At 39.5% G+C, this 20,872-nt stretch overlaps 1 protein-coding gene across 1 annotated transcript; it reads left to right on the forward strand.

Annotated features, from left to right (window-relative positions):
- Nucleotides 1–5,177: 5,177 nt before the first annotated feature.
- On the forward strand, nucleotides 5,178–17,245 carry GINS4 (GINS complex subunit 4). The gene is made up of 8 exons (XM_037813015.1): nucleotides 5,178–5,361; nucleotides 6,044–6,158; nucleotides 10,391–10,477; nucleotides 11,300–11,413; nucleotides 13,751–13,848; nucleotides 14,033–14,121; nucleotides 16,665–16,755; nucleotides 16,850–17,245. The coding sequence occupies exons 2-8, from the start codon at nucleotides 6,063–6,065 to the stop codon at nucleotides 16,944–16,946; spliced, it is 672 nt and encodes a 223-aa protein (XP_037668943.1). The 5' UTR covers nucleotides 5,178–5,361; nucleotides 6,044–6,062; the 3' UTR covers nucleotides 16,947–17,245.
- Nucleotides 17,246–20,872: the final 3,627 nt, after the last annotated feature.

Consider the following 20,872-nt stretch of genomic DNA (forward strand, 5'->3'; position numbering starts at 1 on the left):
AACATGAAGTTGAGGATAGTGCTTCCCTCTAGAAAGGAGGGAAGAGGAATGGGGCTAGGAGGCAGCGCACTGAGGGCTTAGACTGAATTTTTAATATAAGATGGTGCATTATTTTTTGTAATTTTCAAATGCCTAAAAAAATTTATTGTGAAAACAAAAACTTGTATTTGTCAATATAAATTACCATATCATAAAGATTTTGCACACCAGTTAACATCTTCAGTATCACCAGGGGCTTTGGATATGTGGACACAATACCTACCACCCACTGGGAGATCACTCAGGTCTCCAGTGTCAGTTTCCTCTAAGCCTTCACCCCCTATTTGTCTCTTTGGTTTTGTTGATTGCCAAGAGGCACTAGCCTCTGAGCTCTGGTAGTTCTAATCGTACCCCAACAAATGTGAGAAATAATGAGAAATAGCTTTTTCCTGTTACAAGGATGTGAGTGGACCTCTAAAATAAATAAATAAAATGTCCAACCTAGAAATAGCATATGGGTGAGGGTACAGTTCAAGGTCAAACTGAATTTCTCACTTAAAGTAAACATACCTAAGATGATTCAAAGAGAGGGTGACTGGAAAACTTTATAATTTCATTTCTCCACAAACAAGGAAAAGTCCAACATAATTTCAGCCTTCATGGAGTTCCACAGGTCACATCCAAATCTTACTGACTCTAATGAGGCAGCAAGTCAAAGAATGGCTGCTGCTCACAGCAAGATCAGCTGGAATAGATCAAATGACCCAAGACTTCTGGTTTCAAAAAATACCTACTCCAGGATATAATTAACATAATTTTATGACAAGATTTCAGTATTTTCAGTTGAAAATATTTTCGTAGCTGAGTTGAACATAACATAAGTTGAAAAATCTAATAGTTTCTCTCACTTTGGGATACCTGAAGGGTGGGAATCTTACATTATTTGTTCTGAACTAATTTAACAGTAAAATATTCAGATAATGGTATGTGACAAGGGACACAATTAAACACCCCGTCTTCTAGCCTTCTGATAGATAGGAGGTGAATTTTGAACTCAGTTAATTAAGATGCTTACATTCATCAGTGAGAAACCCATAAGGATTATTTAAACAAAGAAACTTAGATATGAAGCTAGGAAGTTTTTAAGACATCACAAATTTAAAATTTCACAAATTTCTATTTTAATCCAGGTCTATTATTGCTTATACTTTAAGTGTTGACACTTCAGGAGAGGTATAATTTACAGATGTTTCATGTCAAAATGAAAATAATAATGGTAATAATCGTAATATAATCACATCTCTATAACTCCAAGTAGGAAATTAGGAACTTAGGAAAATTTTTAAATAAATCATATGAATGTGAATTGTATTCTAAGGATTGTCCCTACAGGGAAAAATTATTTCAGTAAACGTTAGTATAAAATGGAATGACCCATTCCATTAGTTACATGAAATTCTCAAAATAGTACCTATGTCTATTAATCATTAACACATGGAAAGGAAAGACACTAAAATTAATAGAGGCAAAAAATTCTTAAGCAAAGCTACACTTTAGTACCTGAAAAAATTCAAACTTTTCCTATGACTGCATTGAAAAAAAAGAGAGAGCATTACCCCAAGCTATCAGCATTTAGAAGTACTGAGTTTGGTCTGGTTTACCTTTGGAACTAAGGAAAATTCTCTATAGTAAATTATGTGGACTCTAATAAATATGAAGACAGCCTGGTACTTAGATGTATGAGCTTTTCAGTAAAGATGCCCATGACATAAAGACAAATGAATTTCTTGATGGAAACATCACATTTCTCTTTGACCCCTACCCAAAAACTTAGAAAAACCATTTTACTCAATCTGCTAACTGCTATTTCGGCCACAGTATATCAGAAGATAAACTTAGTAAAAGAAAGAGAAAATTCATGATCATTTTGTAGTCTGCAATGAGCAAATGACAGTATAGTTTTTGTATACTGTCTCCTCATACTCTCTTGGGACTTATTCATTCTTTTAGCAAACTATGCTCACTGTCACCTCCCCAGAAAGGGCTATCCCAACCAATTCTAAAATGGCCCTGTGCCGGTTTGAGTGTATTGCGTCCCCCAAATGCCATTGTCTTTGTAGTTTTGTGGGGCAGAAGTTTGATGCTGGTTAGATTTGCTTGGAATGTGCCCCACCCAGCTGTGGGTGATGATTCCGATGGGCTGTTCCCATGGAGGCGTGGCCCCACCCATTCGGGGTGGGCCTAGATCAGTGGAGCTATATAGATGAGCTGACTCGCGGGGAGGAAACGGAGTGCAGCTGGGAGTGATGTTTTGAAGAGGAGCAAGCTTGCTAGAGAGGAACGTCCTGGGAGAAAGCCGTTTTGAGGCCAGAGCTTTGGAGCAGACTCCAGCTGCCTTCCTAGCTAGCAGAGGTTTTCCGGACGCCATTGGCCATCCTCCGGCGAAGGTACCCAATTGCTGATGTGTTAACTTGGATGTTTTGTGGCCTTAAGACTGTAACTGTGTAGTGAAATAAACCCCCATTTTATAAAAGCCTATCCTTCTCTGGTGTTTTGCATTCTGCAGCATTAGCAAACTAGAACAGGCCCCATCCTCAACATTCTCTGTCCTTTACCCAGATTTATTTTTCTTCATCACGTTTTATCTTCACCTGACAAACAATTGTTATTTGTTTATTGTCTATCTCCCATCACAGAGTCCGTTCACTGTTTTATCTTAGCTTCTACACAATGCCTAGCACAGTTGATCCTCAAGAAGTATTTGTTGAATGAAGAATGAATGAATGAATGAATGAATGATGGGCATTGTGCTAGGTTTGGGGTTTCCTTCAGGGAATTCACAGTCTAATGGGAGAAACAGACATGTTAAAATTGCAATATAGCATAATAAATGTTTTATCAGAATCTTATAAGATGTAATGGCAACCAAATGTGGGGTAGATGTGTTACAGATGGTTTCCAGAGGAAGAAATACTTTAACTGAGTCTTCAAGGATGAATAGGAGTGCACTGGGTGATTAAATGGAAAGATAAAAATTCAGAAAGAGGAAACAGTAGGTATAAAGAAAGGAGACAGTCTCTCATATCCTTAAGTAATTCAATATGACTGGAGCAAAGAGAGTGCAAGGAGAAAAAAGAGAGTGTGCAAGGGAGGAAGTTCTAAACTGCAAGAAAATTAGTAGCTCCAACTTCTCAGCAAGAGGACTAAAATCAACACCGGTACTCCAGTACCCTCCCTACTTCTCGCAAGAATATTTACTCCATTCTCCAGCAGAATGCTTTAGAACTGTCAGAATTAAGGAAGCAGAGGCTGGCATCTAGCTCCCTCATAGAAGAGCAGTAGGTGATTCAAGAAGTCAGGTCAGCACCAGAGAAGGGAAGTACGTAAATCAGTAAACTATTGGTCCTTCTGTGTAGAAGTTATCTTAAATGTGAGCATACTTGGACTCAAATCTATAACACTTAAAGAATATTAATAAAAATCATTGAAAAACTCTGTGGTAATGAGAATTATGGAAGAATGGAATTGTGCACAGTAATCTAGTGCTGCATAAAAAAACACCCCAACATTTAATCCTAATATTTATTTATTTTTGCTCACAAATCTGCAGTCTGGGCCAGATTCAGCAGGGACAGCTCATCTCTGCTTCCCTTCACATTAGCAAGGTTGGTTCCTAGTCTGAGGGCTGGAATCATCTGAAAGCTCATTCAACTCACACAACCAGGGAATGGAACCACTAGGGCTGCTCAGCTCCTCTCTGTCTTTCTGTGGCCTCTCCACGTGGTCTCTCCAGCATGGCAGCTGCAGGGTAGCCAGACGTCTTACATGTCAGCTCATGGCTCCCAAGGGACGTGGCTCAAGAAAAAGAGAGCCAGGTGGAAACTGCATCACTCTTTATGACCAGGCCCCCAAAGTCAAGCAGCATCACTACTGTTGTATTCTCTTGGTCAAGGCAGTTACAAATATCTTACCAGATTTAAGAGGACAGAAGATGGACCTCTTGATGGAGGAGTGTCATTGTCACGTTGTAAGAGGACCATGTGGGATGAGATATATCTTAGGGCAACTCTCTTTGGAAAATGCTATCTGCCACAACTAAAAACTGCTGGATTACCAAACTAGAGGTGACATGAAACTTGAAAAGTCAGATAATTTGTCATTAACAAAACTTATTCTGCACTTGGCAGCTCAAATACCCCTCCCTTTGGGGAATTCATCTTCATAAATATACCCACTCTTTCACTTGGCATATTCTATGCAATTATTGTTATAAAAGGACTGTAATTGGGTGGGTACTATCAACCTGTCAATTGGCCAACTTTTTTTCTAGTCCATCAATAGGGCATTGGAAACATAGCAAAGAAAAGAGGCTTCAGATTGATGGGGAAGAGACACTTATAGAGAAGCCAGAAGGACACTTTGCACAGAAAACAAATATATGTATATATATATATCCTTGCTTCCCCCCTATAATAAAGGTAGAAAGCATAAGCAGCGGATGTCAAAATAACCCAAAGAATTAAGCAAACACCTGAGGTAGCAGCAGAGACGGAAGTATTACCTAAAGCAGGGGTTCTCAAACTTCACCTGCATCATCACCTGAAGGGTTTGTTAAAACAGCGTGCTGAGCCCCACACCCAGAGTTTCTGATTGAGTAGGTCTTTCTAATAAATTCCCAGGCGGTGTTGCTGCTGGTGATCTGAGACCACACTTTGAGAACCAACAGCCTAAAGCTTTTTAGAAGAACTAGAATTAGTGGCCGCAGCTGAAGCCCTACAGGAGCGGTCACTGGAGAAAATGAAACAAGAGACTGAAGTGGCCTGACATTAACACCGCACTCTTCTTTGTCGGACCCACTGTTAGCCCAGGGTATACTCAGACGATTGCTCCCTGGTGGCCGGAAGGCAGATCCCGCCGTGCCTCCTCAAGCGCGGTGACAAGGCGCCCCCTCCCGACAGTCCCTCGATGGTGTCAGCGGGAACCTCACCCCGGGCCACGGCCAAGGTGGGCGGAGCTAACGCCGAACCAGCCTCCTGTCGCCTCCATTCTGGAGGATACTGAGGGAGAGAACTGCGCAGACGCAAGCCCCGCCCCCCAAGTGGGGGCGGGGTCAAGAAGGCTACCGGACCCTTTTCCCGAGCTGTGATTGGTTAGCGCCTCCCGTACGCGGTGACGTTGTCCCTGGACGGAAAGTTTTCGAGAAGCGCGCGGGAGCTGAAAAAGCAAGATTGAATTCCGGGAAGGCCTAGTCGGGTTGCTGGGCTGCTGTTCCGCTGTTCCGCTTTCAGATGCTGTTTGGAAGAAGCCGGGCTGATTCCCCACGGACTTCCCGTCCTGACCTCCCGCTACTTCGGAGTGCCTCTCTGCCTCCCAGGTCCCCGAGTGAGTGGGGCCTCTGATACTGTGGGGGTGTGCGTGCGTGCGTTGGGGGGCCGGGGCTGGTCTGGGTTCTTGACAGCGAGAGAGGGACGGGGCGGGAGGAATACCCTCTCGGTTTCTCTGAAGCTCCGGCGACTTCCCCTCGTCCCTGCCACGCACCATGCAGCTTCTCAAGCCTTTGGTGTCACTGATTGGTCGGCGCCTCTGGGCCTGGTGGAAATTGGGCATTGATTTATTCTCCCAACAATTTTAAGTGTTTGCTATGAATTAAGCGCTGTGCCAAGCACTGGGGGCTGCACAGATAATTGTATTCCACCATTTGGAAGTGCCAGGTACTGAGCAAATGCGCGATTTATGTTTGAACTGAAGTAAACACAGCTCCTGACGATAAGTTCTACCGGGAAGACAAAGCAATAGTTATTGTATGGTGTGATAGGAGCTCAGCTCCAGGTATGCACAATGGGAACAGATACGAGGGGCTACCTCTTTGAGAAACTGTTAACTGACCTAAGCCTTGAAGGAAGAGGCAAAGAATTGAAAATTCAAGTCCATGAATCCCTAGCCATTACCAGTGAACCTCTACAACCCCTTGTAAACCTTTCCCTTCTCCAGATGCATAGTTGCTCATTATTGTAAATAAATGGAAAACACATTACACGAGTGTTGGTTCTTTTATGCTGATTAGGTTCCTGGTTTCAGTGAAGATGACAGAGGAACTGGATCTCTTGGGACAGGATTCTGATGGGGGTAGTGAGGAGGTCGTCCTTACTCCTGCAGAACTCATTGAGAGGCTGGAGCAGGTAAGCATCCCAAATAGAATCTCCTTGCTTCAATCTTAGCCTTTTTATTTAGTCAACTGTATGAGTTTCAGGAATTAGAAAATGAAGAAATAGAATTTGAGGGTTATTTTATTTCAAAAGAACAGAGACTGGATCTTACCATCTGCACAGAAATAGGGGGATATCCTGTGTTAGAAACCCCATAATATCAAATGCAAAATTCTCCAGTGGAATCAGTAAGGGGCAGCTTACTGTCCAAGCTTCAATTTTCTCATCTTTAAAATGGGGATAACAGTAATATTTACCAGCAAATTTAATAGAACAACTCACAGAACAAGAATCTACTTCATATTTGTGGGGACTGCAGAGGTGTTGTGGTAGAGACTTGTAGGTTCTGTATCTTAGTCCTTTGAAACATCTCCTGGGTTTGCAAGAAAGTGCTGAAACACTTTTTTTTTTTTTTTTTTTTTAGGAGAAAACTTGTTTTACTCTCCCTTTTCCTCCCATGTACTTTCTTGAGTCAACTGTTCTCTTTATTTACACTAAATTGTTTAAAAGTCCTAAAATTATTTCTGGACTATTTCTTCTTTTAGTCATAATAACTCTGGTTTGTGGTTTCCTATGTTCTTTCTGGGAAACATGTTAAGTTCTTTACAATTCATCAGGCAGGCAATATACTCTGGTAGTTTCAGAGTTCAGATTCTGGATTTAAATCCCTCCATGTCTTTGGTCTATTGTGTGACCTTAAACAAGTTGTATAGCTTGTCTCAAGCAAGCCTTTCCTTGACTGCAAAATGGAGGTAGTAGTAGCGGCTACTTCACACCAGTTGTGAAGATGAAATGATATAATGTAAATGAGATATGTAAAGTGCTTGGCTTGTTGTCTGGCCATAATAAGCACTCACTAAATGTTAGCTATTAGTGGTAATAACCCTATAAGGCAGGTATTACTGTTATCCCCATTTTAAAGATGAGAAAAACAAAGCTTGGAGATGTAAAATAACTTGTCCAGGGTCACACAACGGACAGCAGAGCCAAGATATGAACTTGGGTCTCTTTGACTCCAAAACATGTGCTGTTAGCCACTATACCTATTACCTTATTCTCTGCTCTTCTCCCTTTAACTGCCTTTTTCCAGAACTCTCTTGTGTTTGCCACTTTAGTATTCTTCATTCTTTCCTACCATACATGCCATCATAGGTGACAAAACCCAAGGATGTTAATTTAAAAATTATATCTTATATAATAGTCTTAACAGTATGTCCTAAACTGTTATTACATTACAGACCTCTTTGAGAATCCGAGGAAAACTCTGGCCCTTCTTTCCAGAATAATGCACATATGTACCTACCCATGCAGAATTCTGCATATTATTTCAGGGGGTTCAAAAACACCCTGAAATCTGCCCTCAGACCTAGTCTGTGGACCCCAGTTTAAGAACCCCTATTTCAGTAAGAAAGGATTCATTAAATAAGAATAAAAAGGCACAAAGCATAAAGGAAAAAAAAATCTAGGTATTTAACTACATTAAAATTAAGAACTTCTGTTTATTAAAAGACACCTTGATGAGAGTAAAAAAGACAAGCCACAAAACTGGGAGAAGTTATTTGCAATACATCAAACTGACAAAAGATTAGTATTCACAATACATAAACAGTCCTTACAAACCACCTGCTAGAACAATGAAGTCTTAACAGGCACCTCCCGGAAGGTGACCAATAAGAATATGAAAAACATGGTCAACCTTTTTACTAATCAGCAAAATTAAAAGTAAAATCAAAGTAATGTAGCATTTCTTACCCATCAGATTGGCAGAAATGAAAAAGGTGAACAACAAAGCATTGACAAGGATGTAGAACAATGTGAATCATTATATACTGTAGTGGAGGTGTAAATTGATACAGTCACTTTGGAAAATGGTTGATTGTCTAGTAAAGTTGAAGAACACATACCTTGTGGCCCAGTAATTCCACCCCCAGGTATATACTCTAGAGAAAAAGTTACATGACTCTAGGGAACGTGCACAGAATGTTGATAGTATTGTTTGCAATAGTTAAAAATTGAGAACAACCCAGATATCCATCAAAAATAGAATGGATTAAAAAATATATATGTGGCATATACATTTAATGGGGAAAAAAACAGCAGTGAAAATGAGTAAAAGATAGTTCCTGCAGCACATGGTGACTCTCAGGAACATAATGTAGAACAATATAAAACAGGTTGCTGAACAAACCATGCATATAAAGTTCACAGATTTGCAAAACTCTTGTTTAAGACTGAGTATCCCACCTGAGTGATGAGGCACAGGCACACTGGTGTGCTGCCAGTGCATCACAATGTTTACCCTCTCAGCCCTCTGGACAGCCAGAGCTCCAGGTTAGTTGCCTCTTCCAGGGGATGATCATAAGCTCCTGGGAAGACTGCCAAACCATGGTGGGCTCTGACGACACAGCCTCAGCCTGGCAGTGGGTGAGCTCAAGTTTCATTGGGTGCCATATACTCTGTGGGAATGCCCTGAGTGCAGCCAAGGAGATGAGCTGCCCCCCTGGCCAGCTTCTGCAGCCAGATACGGGTGTTAGGCTGCATGGCACAACTCAAGTATAACCTGACGGAGACACTGGGTAGGACCACTAATGAACACAGCTTTAGGCACATATATAGTATACTCTTGAATGCCCATAAAAATGATTTAAAAATTATAGCTTACAGTGCAAAGTTTCTCATTTTAATGATGACCAGATTGTCCTTAAAAATTTTGATCAGGAATCAGATATAGCCATTTCAAGCATAGAACCTGATTATTGAAAAGGACCATGGGTTTAAACAAACATTTTGAAAGATTTTATTTGAAAGTTTTATACTAATTTAAATTTTCCCCTAATGTTTTGTATTTTATCATAATTTGACAATATAAATGAGTGATGCCCCTAAATGTGCTCCACTTTATGCCACTGTACTATGCAAACACTATCATTTTTTTTTAGTGTCCTGATATGAAAAGATGGGGAAGAACTATGTAGGGATGCGAACAAATGTGGTGAAACTATAAAGAAAATTAAACACTAAATTCAGGCTAATGATTACCTCTGAGGAAGGAGGGGTACACAGGGACTTTTAAAATAATGGTAATATTCTTTAACTAAGTTGTGTGTGCACAGGTGTTTGATCACTATTCTGCATATTTAATATGTTTTTCATAAATACTGTTTTGTACCTATTCAGTATTTAATGAAATCAATTAAAAAGAAAAACTGTTTCATAAGTCCTCCATGACAATTTGATCTTTTGTCATTCATTAGGCTACTTAAAAATACAGGTTGTCTTTCTGGTTAATTTTATATATGAGCAACATTATTACAGAAGCTCAAGGACTTGAAAAGCTTTTTATGTATAGTAGCAATACCCAGTATTTAATAATGTGTTTTACTGGCATTAATTGGAAAGTAATGACTTAAAGAAGTCCAAAGAAATAAATTGAGCTGATTGGCATGTAATGCTGAGCTATGGTAAAACTAAATTTTCTATAATTGAAAGATAATTATAGTTTTCCTTAGTCACCAGTGGGTATTTCAGTTCTCTAAGCCTGCACCTTGGGCTTGAGTCATAAATTAGGGATTTAACCTTGTTCCAAAACTATTTAACAGATGAATATCCATTTCCATTATACTCTTCAGCTTATAGTATATTAGTTAATCTGTTTTTTCATCAATAAAATAAGGATAACTGTGTCCATTTCCTTTCAGAAATGTCATGATGATGAGTAAAAAAAGCATTTGTAAAATGCTCTTAAATTCAGGAGTGAAGAGATAATGTAGATTTATATAAAATGTTACTTCATCTCTCAAAATAGAAATGGTACCAGTGTCCCTTGGTGGGAAATAGCTTATGAAAAAAGGTAGTGCTGTGTTAATACTACTTGGTGAAAGGTGCTGTTCGAACACTAGGTGGTGTGACTCTCAGCTGTGGAGCCATACTGACAAGAACATTTTTTGATGTAGACCGTGTTTTGTTGTTGTTGTTTTAACTATTGGTTGAATATAAGGGTGTGAGCACAGCCTCCCCACTAAAAGAAACAGAAAAGCCATCATTAAACATAGCTTGTCATCAAAGCATTTCCAGTATTTCCAACTGGTAGGCAAACAGTTTTCTTTGCCTGAGGAATCTGTGATTTTCATTGGTTGTGTTCTGAACCACAGGGTTATTTTGCTCCAGTGTGAATCATGCTCATTTTTTCTGGCTCTGTTTTTCAGGCCTGGATGAATGAAAAGCTTGCTCCTGAGCTGCTGGAAAGCAAGTCAGAAATTGTAGAATGTGTCATTGAACAGCTAGATCACATGGTAAGTGTTGCTTCTCTCAGGGTTTCAAAGGAAGAAAAAGGTAAAAGGGATTGGTCAGTTTAGAGGTGGCAGTCTGATGGCAAATCTGTTTTGTTTGGCCCAGTATTTTTTTTTAAATAGTGAATTGGTTGCCTACAGTTACAAAGCATGAGAGTTCCCATAGAAATCTGGGTATTGAACTTCCCATGAAAAATCTAAAGACCTGACACCACTGGTCCCACATTCCTACAGGAGAAAAGTTGGCCAGAGTGTTTGTTGTAAGGGCCACTCCCCTTTCAAGGTGCTCTCCCTTTCCCGGCAAGCCTAACTCCCCCACCTTTCTCAGGTACCTCACCTGCCTGGTTCCCATAGGCGTTGGAATTTGCGATCTGTGGCCTAGATGATCTGGGCTTAAATCATTGTCAACTCAAAGTAGCATTAAAAGTGTGGTATCTTACAGTTTCTCAACTTCTGTTTTTTAACACTGCTTTTTAGATTCTTCAGACATTTCTTCTATATCCTCCACTGTCTCCACTACAAATAGTTTGGAGTTCTTCTGGATCCTTCTTACTGATCATATTCAGATGCTATTCAAATGGTCATTTTCTAAAAATAAATGAGTATTTTTTGAAATTTATATAAGTCTACAGTCATATTATTTGTAATTAAAAAATTAAAAGAAACAGAACTCTTACATCATCTTTATTTTTTTGTTCTTCTTCCACTGAAATATCCCAAATAGTGCCAGTGATTTAGCAGTCCTTGTGTGCTGTATGCAGATTAAACAGAAAAGATCCTTAGTTTTTAAACATGATCTTTAAACTTGGATTTCTCCTTTAATAGGAAGAAAATCTCAGGAGAGCCAAAAAAGGGGATCTGAAGGCCAGTATCCATCGAATGGAGATGGAGAGGATCCGCTATGTCCTTAGCAGCTACCTGCGGTGTCGGCTCATGAAGGTTTGACGTGGAGATAAAACAATGCCTTGTGTAACATAGGCTGAGTCCTGGGGAAAAGTTGGGCTGGAGCCTGGGAGAGTCCAGGGCCTGAATATGCTGCTGACAGCCTAATAGCAGGGTTGCTAAAGAGGTTGTTCTAGAGAAGCATAGATGGAGCATGTGTTACACAACTCCAGGGGCACCATACACATTTTTAGCCTCTTTCTCTACATGAATGGTGCCCCTAGAGTTACCACGTGGCAGTGCTGCGGGTAGAAGTTGTATTGGTTGCACTGGGAAAACTGACTAACTAGAGAAAAACTAATTTTAAAATTATTTTGCATCTGTCATATAGACAATATCAAGTGGACCATGATAATTTGACATTGCACAGTAGCTCTGTGGTCATCTAATTTATAAAATGAAATTGCAAAACATTCTTATTTTGTATGTCTGTTTTAATCCTGGAAAGTTCTTGCCTCCTTGAAATTTCTTCTCATTTGGTTCCACTGCCACCTTAGGTATTCCAAAACAAATACGTTCTCTCTTCTATGTGAGAGTACTTCAGATATCTGAAGACAGCTAACAAGCCTCATCCAAGTCTTCTCTCAGCTAAACATTTCAACCATTTGAATCAATTTATTCTCCTGGTCTCTTCTCTACAAAGGTTCTAGTTGTCAATATTCTTCCTAAATTTTCCCACTCAGTACTGAATACAATCTACCAGTTGTAGTTTGTCCACTTTTGTGAAAAACAAAATGATCACTTCCCTTATGCTGGGTATTAAACTCGTAATGCTGTCCAATATCACATTAGCTTGTTTGACAGACCCGTCATCCTAAGCTCATCCTGCACTCACCATGAACAAACCCTACTGAACTTATGTCATTATTACCCCATCCTGTCACCACCCTGTATTTGTATGCCTTGGGTTTTGACTCCTAAGTGTGGGGCTTGATATGTACCCTCTTAAACTTCGTTTTATTCAATTGAACCATTTTCCTGGTCTCTGGATCCTAATTTTGTCAACTAATACAGCTATAGCCCTTAACACTTTATGTCATCAGGAATTTTGATAAGTATCCCTTCAAAGCTCTTCTCTAATTCATTAAAAGGACTGATAGAGCATTCCACCAGAGCCTTCCCTCTAGACTGACATCCATCCATTGAATCGATATTCTTTGTTCAACCTTTTATGAATCTATATGTACCATAACCCAGCCCCTTATTTACAATTTGTCCACAAGGTTGTCATGAAGACTTTGTCAAATTGAGGTGCATGTTACGCCCCTCCACACTCCATCCCAAACTAGCAGGCCACACACTCATTTTTTTTTCTTGGTTGAGTAAATCCTCTTCGTGTTAACCACTGCCTTTTCTTTGAGTTCACAGCAATCTTTTAAATTATCTATTCTAATTTATTACCACATATCAATGTTAAAACTGTATTTGAAGATTCCACACTTTTTCCATCTTTGAAAATTAGGAAATTTGCCCATCTCCAGTCTTTCACCTTTCTTCTGTGTTCAGTAATTCTTCTGAAACTAGGAAACTACCTATACTTTTAGTACACTAAGTGATACAGTAGCAGTAGTAATTTACATTTAACAGGAGAAAGTAGTTCATAAACTTAAGCTCCATAGAAATGTTAAATTAACCTATCCCAGAATATAATTGGTCTAAACCAGAATATTTAAACTCCTTTGAAACATGTAAGTGCTCCTTTATCTTGGCCTTCATTTCCTCCTTACTAATGTCATTCCATACTTTGAAAGAGAAAACTGTAACACCACTGACTGCAGACAACAGGCAGATCCCTTCCTGGTTCCTGACTGCACTTCTTTTTTATAGCTTTTAGCATTGGAGGGTGGAAGGAGGTGGAGTTCTTGGCATTTTTTCCAAGTCTTACGTCATTCTGAGCTTTATCTTCCTGATTCTAATCTTATAATTCACTGTCACTATTTTATCTGCTTATATATTCTGTGCATTTCTCTCTAGCTTTTGTATATTTTAACTCATAAGAATATACTGAACAGTTACATAAGTTTTAAAAATGAAGTCTGCTTCTCTTCCTCTTAAATATTATTTACAGCATGTTTTCAGATTTTCTTTTTAGAAATCTTCCCCATCCCTTTTAAACTGTCTTTTTAGAGCACTTGCCTTTTTCTCATTTCTTTGAAAACTGCCTTCTTGAAGTCCAGAGTGTAGGTCTTACTATTAGAAAGAGTTTTGGCCACTAAGACTTGGCATCTTTGAAGTCACTTCCTAGATAAACCTCAGCCTTTTTCAGAAAATGAGTATATTTGACATTTGAATTGTGATTGATGTTTTAATGATGATTTTTGTTTATTCTCACAGATAGAGAAGTTCTTCCCTCATATCCTTGAAAAGGAAAAATCACGCTCTGAGGGGGAGCCTTCCAGCCTTTCTCCAGAAGAGTATGCCTTTGCTAAAGAGTGAGTAGGCAGTAAGTGTGGGAACTGCCCTTCTGTCCTTTGGCTTAGGTTTGGTAGTTGAATCAATGAAACTTGGTTGAATGCTCATGGAGGTGATCTCAGAGCCTAATACATTGTGTCTATCTGATAGCCCTGGTGACTCCCACCAATGTATGTCACAGCAATTCCAATTTATGTATTTCAGGTACATGGCTAGCACAGAGACATATCTAAGAAATGCAGCCTTAAAGCATATGCCTCCTAACTTACAGAAGGTGGACCTCTTAAGGTCAGGTAAGCAAAACATTCTCTTTCCATCAATCTTGAGGGGCCGTAGTTTACAATCCAAGTCTCTTCAAGTGCCTTAGAGTAGGATCTTCATCCCCACTCTTCTTTATCAAATATGGAAAAATAAGCATGTAGATAGACAGAAAAGAGAAGAGAAGAAGTGTTCTGGATTAAAAACCAAAACATCATTATAGTCAGGTACAAGAATAGCCATTTGATTTTTACTTTTGTGTTCTTCAGGTTAGGTTGAAATTATTGAGTGCCGTTATAAATATGGACTTATTCATGTATTCAGTCATTCATTAATTCAACAACTACCTACTGAGCATTTCTTATGTGCCCAAGCTCTTCTGAGCACTGAAGATAAAAGTTTACTAGAACATAGTCTTTGCTCTCAAGGAGCTAGCTGACTTTTCCTCCTTGCAGAGATGTCTAGTTCCATCTCTGGGTTGGCTGCTTCTGACTGCTCCTTAGAAGACAAGAAGTGGAGCAGGAACTGCCCAGAATGGTGGGGACTATCCAGTGAGCATGAAAGATTTGAATAGCAGATTAGGGAACTTGGGTGATTTCTGTTACCTATAGTAAGGGTTCCTAATCTTTTTTGGGGGAAGTTTCTCTAGTTATGGGAAGCAGGAGAAGGATTGGGATACTGAGAGTGTGGGTGGGGAAAGGGAAAGCAGCTCAGGGAAGGGAAGCATGGCCAAAGCCTCTGCCTCAAGCCCTTCTCTCAAGTTACCCTTAAAATTCTGGTGAGATGGGGAAAGAGAATTATGGTAGTAACTCCTGCCTTGGCTGAACCAGCTAGGAACCCTTGGCTTTTAAGTTAAAGTCAGTATTCCTCAGTCTTTCGCAATTTGCCGTATCAAGCAAGACCTTCCTTGTTCAGGCAAAATTGCCACACCAAATCAAATGGTTCTCCAGGAGACCAGCATCCATCTTGTTCACAGGCTAAGTTGAGTGTGCCAAGACTGCTAGTGCAAGTATAAACTGAGCCCCGGGAATTTGTCTCTGATCCAACTTGTGCTGGGAGCCACAGTATGACCCCTGTGGCTGAGGGGAACAAGGATGAATGGAGACATGATTCACTAGAAGCAATCCAAAACCCATACCAGATTTGTGGTTCTCTGAATTGGTCATTTTGTTGAGCCTAATTGAGAGAAACAGGGTCCGATCCTTGTCCAGTTCCATCCCTGGGTCAGCCGCTTTTGACTGCTCCTTAGAAGACAATGAATGGAGCAAGAACCATATCCCTAATAGTTTCCCAGTGGGCAGTATCGTCCAACTGATTAAATTAACTGAGGGACTACTGATGGGATGGATCTGAATTCCTAGAACTGGATCTAGGCCACTGTCCTAGATAAGGCTAGAGCTTCTACTTGATGCTGGTGAACACATCCTAAAACACTCACATGTTGCTTGTCCTGGTCCCTTCTAAGGACTGGAACCAGGCTCCTGGAATTGGAGGCTTTATGGTGGAACCAGCCTGCCCTAGTGAAACAGACTCTGCTTAGTTATCCCAGATGACCTGAGTCCCCGCAAGGCTTCTGGAGCATCATAGATCCTGATCCATGGTGAGGGAAAGCATATTGAAACCTGAGCTGGGTTTCTTGGAATCAGAAATTGCCCAGTGGAGCCAACTGACCCTGTAAAGTTGGAGTCTTTGTGGCAGGCCCAGAGCCCTGGAGCAGCCCAGGGGACCCTCCTTAGACTTCTGAAAACAGTTATCTTGATCCCCTCCCATAACCTGAGCTGGGCTGTTAGTCTGGAAGTTATCCAGTAGGTTCTACTGATCCTGAAATTGATGGAGTCCTCTGTACACAAATGGAGCTCCAGGAGGTGAGTTGTCAAGGAGCAGCCCAACTTGGAACACTTAACTGTGAAATGTTGGCTGGTTGTAGAGTAGAAGGATGGCAGCAACTTAGTAACCTGTAATCAACCAGTGGGGGACCACTTACTCATAGGTTATAACTTACATTCCTTAGTCTAGGTTTCAAAGCTATCACCATGTGACCTAATCTAACTTTCTAGTACTCTCTTTTCCTACTCCTGTATATAAAAATATTTTTTAACCTGATGTTTACACTCTGCTCCCCACTCCCAAAACTCCATTCATATTTCTACCTAGGCCCTTGCTATTACCTTGCAGGCTCACCTTTCCTCTTTAAATCGTACCCTTTCCTTGAAAGCCCACATTGGCTTTTTTCTCCATCATGAGTGTAGGTGTCACCAATGTGAAGCTTCAAATGCTGCCTTGCCATCACCTTACCTAGAAAAACCATGTGTGAGGCTTATTTGTGTCCTCCACAATGTGTAGCAGAATCCCCTGCACATTTAAGTAGTCATCATTAGTTGAATGGACGGTTGCTATGGGAGACTTTGGATGGGAAGTGCTGTTTCTATAAGGAGCCTGATCTCTCTTCTTATCTCCCACCCAAGAGATTTGATATCGGAGGTCTCGTAGTGCTGAATACCATTAATCCTAGCAACTTCTTCCATATTGCCCTTGTTGGCTGAATGTTTTCTGGTTATATTATTGTTTTCTCTGACAGTTCCCAAACCTGATCTAGATTCATATGTGTTTCTGAGAGTGAAAGAACGTCAAGAAAACATACTGGTAGAACCAGAAACAGATGAGCAGAGGTAAGTGACCAGGCCTCTCTTAGAATGGGAAATGTTCCTCCTGGTGGAGAACCAGCTAAGCTCTGCAGTAAATTTTTTTTCCCTCCCTTTTCAGGGACTATGTGATTGACTTGGAGGAGGGCTCACAGCACTTGATCCGATACAAAACCATTGCACCTCTGGTTGCTTCTGGAGCAGTACAACTAATTTAAAACTAAAACTAAACAAACAATAATGAACACATGAAACCATAGGAGAGAATAATTAGAACCCCCCACCACCCCCATGCCACTTTGTGCCTAAGGAAAATAATGAAGTGGTTCTCCAGACATCGAAATTTTCTCAGCAGTGCTGTGGATCACATTGGAATTGTAAAGTAACTCTAGGTAGGATTCCTAATATCCTCATATATCATCCTAATTTTCTGCCGTTTTATCCAGTATCAGCAGATGGGGCCATTGCTCTGTTTACTCTGAATACCAGGCAAATAAATGGAGACTCATTTTGTGAATATTTTCCCTTTGTGGTACTTTTTGAGCTAAGGAAGGTGAGCTGTCTATAAAAAGGCATCACTGCCTATAAGTAGGGGACCCAATTTAGCCCTGAAGTGATAATGGTAGGGGAATTCATTTAACTTTCCTGGCAGAAAGATTGTAAATAGATTAAAGAAAACAGCTGTGGTCTGCTTATGTAATATGTCACCAGTTTATGTGAGCTAACCTTTTGGAACCTCTGTTATTGGACTTAAAACCAATTTCTGTCATGCTTAATGGAGAATCACAACTAAACCAATAAACCGTTACTAGGTTTCAGTTTTGTGGCTGAAGGAGCCTCAGGACAGTTCTTGGCTTATAAGATGTTCCCCCAGCTGTCAACCTGCAGCTTCCTGAATTGCACGCAGGGTCACCCAACTGGCTTCCAGGCCATCTGGCCGTCCTTGGTGAAGGCTCTGTTATCAGAGCAACGTTAACTATCCTAACTTGTGATTACAGTAGCAGCTTTTCTTTTTTTAAGCTCTTCACTTTTTCAAAGTAAATGAATGGAATTAACCTAATGTGAATGGAGAGTGCTATAGTGATTCTTGAAGGATGTATAGACAGTGAATGGATCTTTTTCCTTGAAACAAAATGCAGCGTGCATCCAGGTTTTTCGTGCTTGGTGGAAGAGCAGCAGATTTACTGCTGATATAGGTTGTTAGAGTAATCAGTATAATATTGTTTTCATTTCAAAGAGAAATCACTAGGTGAGAGGAAGAGAGGTTTTTTTGTTTTTAACTGCAAATTTTGTTGAGATATATTCACATACCATATAATCCATCCAAAGTATACAGTGTCTTGCAGTATCGTCAGCTCGTTGTGCAATCATCATCACACTCAATTTAGATCATTTTCATTACTCCAAAAAGAAAAATAACAGACATAAAAAAAGAAACCCAAAATACCCCACACTTCTTATCCACCCCACCCGATTTACTAACCCCTAATATTGTTATGGTACATTTGTTACTGTTGATGAAAGGACATTAAGATATTACTGTTAACTATAGCCCATAGCTTGCAATAGGTACTTTTATCCTATATACCACTCTATTATTAACTCTTTCTAAGGTGTTGTACATTTATACTAGCTCATGAAAAAGCTTGTTTATATTTGTAGTGTTAATCAGGGTTCACTGTTTTATACAATCCCATATTATAACTAGCTTCCCTTCTGGTGACGACTCTAAACAACTCCTTTCAACCAAATTCACCTACAATTCAGCACTATTACTTATAATCCCAATAACAAGCTATGCTAACCTCTATCCATTTCCATACATTTAAGTTCAACCTTGTTAAAAATTCTGTACATAATAGGCAACTGCTCCCCATTCTCTAGCCCCATTCTATCTCTTGGTAACCTGTGTTCTAAGTTTTATGACTATGAGTTTACATATTCTAATTAGTTCATATTTGTGAAATCAAATAATATCCGTCCTTTTATGTCTGACTTATTTCACTCAGCATGATGTCCTCAAGGTTCATCCATGTTGTCAGGTGCTTTAGGACTTCATTCCTTCTTACTGCTGGGTAATATTCTATCGTATGTGTATACCACATTCTGTTTATCCATTCATCGGTTGATGGACACTTGGATTGTTTCCATCCTTTGGCAATTGTGAATAATGCCACTTTGAACATCGGTGTGCAAATGACTGTTTGGGCATATATCAAGGAACAGAATTAACAGGTTGTAGGGCAACTTAATATTTAGTTTTCTGAGGAACCGCCAAATTGTCTTCCACAGCAGCTGTACCATTTTACATTCCCATCAGCAGTGAATTACTGTTCCTATTCCTCCACATACTCTCCAACACTTGTAGTTCCCTGTTTGTTTAATAGTGGCTCTTCTAATAGGTTGAGATAATAGCTCATGGCTTTGATTTGCATTTCCCTGCTAGCTAATGAAGATGGATGGGTATCTTTACACATGCTTTTTAGCCATTTGTATTTCCTCTTTGGAGAAATGTCTGTTCATGTCTTTTGCCCATTTTATAATTGGGTTGTCTGTCTTTTTATTGTTGAGTTGTAGGATTCCTTTATATGTACTGGATATCAGTCCCTTACCTGATACGTGGCTACCAAATCTCTTTTCCCATTGAGTTGGCTGCCTTTTCACTCTTTTGACAAGTCCTTTGAAGCACAGAAGTATTCAGTCTTAAGGAGTTCCCGTTTTTCTCTTTTCATCTTTTGTTGTTTGTGTTTTGGGTGTAAGGTCAAAAAACTACTTCCTATCACTAGGTCTTGAAAATGTTTCCCCATATTTTTTTCTAGGAGTTTCATGGTGCTGGCTTTTATATTTAGGTCTTTGATCCACTTTGAGTTAATTTTTGTATGTGGTGTGTGATAGGGGTCTTTTTACATTCCTTTGGATATGGATATCTAGTTCTCCCAACACCATTTATTGAAGAGTCTATTCTGTCCCAGTTCAGTGGATTTAGGGGCCCTGTCAAAAGTCAATTGACCATACGTCTGAGGGTCTATTTCTGAACTCTCAATATGATTCCATTGATCAATATGTCTATCTTTATGCCAGTACCATGCTGTCTTAACCACTGTGGCTTTATAATAAGCTTTAAAATCAGAAAGTGTGAGTTCTCCCACTTCGTTCTTCTTTTTCAGGATGTTTTTGGCTATTCGAGGCCTCTTTCCCTTCCAAATAAATTTGATAACTAACTTTTCCAATGTTCCAAAGTAGATTGTTGGAATTTTAATTGGTATTGCATTGAATCTGTAGATCAATTTGGGTAGAATTGACATCTTTAACGACATTAAGCCTTCCTATCCATGAATGTGCAATGTCTTTCCACATATTTAGGTCTTTGATTTCTTTTAGCAATGTTTTTGTAGTATAGGTCTTTTACATCCTTAGTTAAGTTTATTCCTAGATACTTGATTCTTTTAATTCCTATTGTGGATGGATTTTTTTTTTCTTAATTGCCTCCTTGGATAGTTCATTACTAATGTATAGAACACTGTTGATTTTTGCATGTTGATCTTGTATTCTGCCACTTTGCTGAATTTGTTTATTAGCTCAGATAGCTTTGTTGTAGATTTTTCAGGATTTTCCAAATACAGGATCATGTCATCTGCAAATAATGAGAGTTTTACTTCTTCCCTTCCAATTTGGATGACTTTTATTTCTTTTTCTTGCCTACTTGCTCTAGCTAGAACTTCTAGCACAATGTTGAATAATAGTGGTGACAGTGGGCATCCTTGTCTCGTTCCCAATCTTACAGGGAAGGCTTTCAGTCTCTCACTGTTGAGTATAGTGTTGGCTGTGGATTTCTCATATACGCCCTTTATCATGTTGAGGAAGTTTCCATTGATTCCTACCTTTTGAAGTGTTTTTATCAAGTTTTTTATCAAGTTTATCAAGTTTTTTTATCAAGTTTATGTTTTTTTATCAAGTTTTTTGATCAAGTTTTTATCAAGTTTCCAAGTTTTTATCAAGTTTCCATTGATTCCTACCTTTTGAAGTGCTTTTATCAAGAAAGGATGCTGAATTTTGTCAAATGCCTTTTCAGCATCAATCAAGATGATCATGTGATTTTTTCCTTTCCATTAGTTAATGTGTTGTATTACATTAATTGATTTCT

This window comes from Choloepus didactylus, chromosome 20 (assembly GCF_015220235.1).
Source record: "Choloepus didactylus isolate mChoDid1 chromosome 20, mChoDid1.pri, whole genome shotgun sequence".
Taxonomy (NCBI): domain Eukaryota; kingdom Metazoa; phylum Chordata; class Mammalia; order Pilosa; family Megalonychidae; genus Choloepus; species Choloepus didactylus.